Genomic DNA, 2,481 nt, shown 5'->3' with positions numbered 1-2,481 from the left:
CAGCGATTCGATGATGCCGTCAACATAGCTACTAAGGGTGGAGGAGATTGCTGCAGACGAGTGGATGTCGCCTTCAAGGGTGATGCAAACTGCGACCGGTGTTCGAGAGGTGTCGAAACAATTGCAACGGCGCCCTATCAAACTGGCTGTCAAGAATGTCATGATTGTTACGAAGGCGCGGGATAATCGCCTAGTGTACCTCACGCGGGAGCTGTCAGAATGGTTACTGAGCGCTCCGCGATACGGTAGTGACTTAGGTGTAAACGTCTATGTCGACCACAAGTTACAGCACTCGAAACGCTTTGACGCTCCTGGCCTGCTAGCGAAAGAGCCCCGGTTTAAGCACATGCTAAAGTACTGGACACCTGACCTTTGCTGGTCGTCGCCGGAAACATTCGATCTGGTCCTTACTCTGGGCGGGGACGGGACTGTCCTATATACCTCTTGGCTTTTTCAACGCGTTGTACCACCTGTGCTATCTTTTGCGCTCGGGAGCTTGGGATTCTTGACGAATTTTGAGTTCGAAAAGTACAAAGAACACCTCAATCAAATCATGGGCGACGTGGGCATGCGTGTAAATCTGCGGATGAGATTTACATGCACCGTCTACCGTGCGGATCGAAGACCTGGACATCTGCCTGGAGCAGTTGTGGAAGGCGAGCAGTTCGAAGTTGTAAATGAACTGGTCATTGATCGTGGGCCTTCACCTTATGTCTCAAACTTAGAGCTATATGGTGACAACGAGCTGTTAACAGTGGTCCAGGCAGATGGCTGTATATTCTCTACCCCCACAGGTAAGCTACCTCTTTAACATCTAATTCCACTTCTACTATAACAGAAAATTAATTTTACTATCCACAGGTTCTACCGCGTATTCTCTCTCGGCGGGGGGCTCTCTTGTCCATCCTTCAATTCCTGGAATCCTTCTTACCCCCATTTGTCCACATACCCTTTCTTTCCGCCCCATGGTCCTCTCAGATGCCCTACTATTACGCATTGCTGTTCCTAACGCGTCTCGATCTACTGCATACTGCTCTTTCGATGGGAAAGGCCGTATAGAGCTTCGTCAAGGTGACTACGTCACAGTGGAAGCAAGTCAGTACCCATTTCCCACTGTAGTGGCCGGCTCAGGGGAATGGTTTGAGAGCGTCCGCCGTGCACTGCGCTGGAATGTTCGTGGTGCTGTCCAAAAGGCATGGAACGATCCTGCCGATGGGGACCTCAACACTGCTGGCGACGAAGATGAGGAAGAGCAATGGGATATCGACCCAGACTCCGACACACCGTTCGGGGCGGGGACTGATAGCGGGCTGGGCCCAAGCGAGGATGGAGAAAGCCCTGGTTCAAGCAGTCCACTTCGGAGGAAATTGAGTTTGCTTAACATGTAGATCTAGATATCTTTCGTCCTTCGTTTTCCCTCCGTTTTGCTATGCACATATATTTTCACAGTTCGTGTTTCACTTTCCACTTTTCATTTTCTTCATATAATGTCTGTCATGCCCGTTATCCTGTACATACATACATATATACATCATCCGTTTGGCGCACATCTTATCTTTTCATGTTGTTTTTATATTTTAGTATTCTATGTTAGAGTGACTTGGAATTGGATTACCGTTACATCGTCTCGAGCTTCATCCTCGGACAATTTTTTTCCAGATGGAGTAATTTGTTTTTATTGTGGCTGGAGAGGGGTAATCTGAGCTTTGTTACAGATCCGTTATGTCATGAAACCTTTGTGATAATATAGTCATAGTCATAGACAGTGCTACTTTGCCTCGCATAATACAGCTCATGTTTTTGTAAGTTCTAGTAACAAAGATAAAAGCAATCCAAAACACATCGAGCAATGACAGCACGCTGGTGCCACACTTAAATAAATGCCTAAATACTCATGTTTTACGCTGCGTAACTACTAGTATCCATGCAGTACTGTCATATTAAGATCAAATATGTGAGCTTAAAAACCCGTTTCAGTTTCGAAGGGCCCAGGACGCTCCCAAAACAATTTCTTTCGTTCCTTTCTCTCTTCCAAAAAGTAATTGGTTTGAATATGTAACATTGACAAAGAGAAATATTCCAGCTCTCTCCCTTCACTTATCCAGAATTCCATCAGTTGCTAGATACATACCCCCTTCGTGGCAAAACCACAAACTATTGGTCGTGCTCGCGGTGGTCAAAGCCTAGGATAGCCATGGAATCTGCTCGGAGACAGTTTGCTATTTTTGGAGACGATCCAGCATTCGCACGTATCCAAGCGCCATGCGCCACTTTCGCCACGATCTTTCTCTCTATACTATCCTTCGTGGCCCAGAGGGTGGATGCAGCGGTGCTACATGACATGCCTCCAAGAAGGACGAACCGTTCAGTTCTATATCTGTCTGGCGTATCTTATTTATAGTACCGCTGAATTCAGTGCGTGCGTGACACGTAGTGCCAAAATAATAGTCTCTGTTCCGCTGCCGGATATTGTACGGCACA

General features: G+C 47.0%; 1 protein-coding gene across 1 annotated transcript; it reads left to right on the top strand.

Annotated features, from left to right (window-relative positions):
• Positions 1–160: 160 nt before the first annotated feature.
• On the top strand, positions 161–1,388 carry HCAG_07212 (hypothetical protein; the record flags this gene model as incomplete). Its single annotated transcript, XM_001537740.1, has 2 exons — positions 161–794; positions 862–1,388. The coding sequence occupies 2 exons, from the start codon at positions 161–163 to the stop codon at positions 1,386–1,388; spliced, it is 1,161 nt and encodes a 386-aa protein (XP_001537790.1).
• Positions 1,389–2,481: the final 1,093 nt, after the last annotated feature.

This window comes from Histoplasma capsulatum, genomic scaffold (assembly GCF_000149585.1).
Source record: "Histoplasma capsulatum NAm1 scaffold_8 genomic scaffold, whole genome shotgun sequence".
NCBI classification, from domain to species: domain Eukaryota; kingdom Fungi; phylum Ascomycota; class Eurotiomycetes; order Onygenales; family Ajellomycetaceae; genus Histoplasma; species Histoplasma mississippiense.
This window is presented reverse-complemented; position numbering and strand designations above follow the sequence as displayed.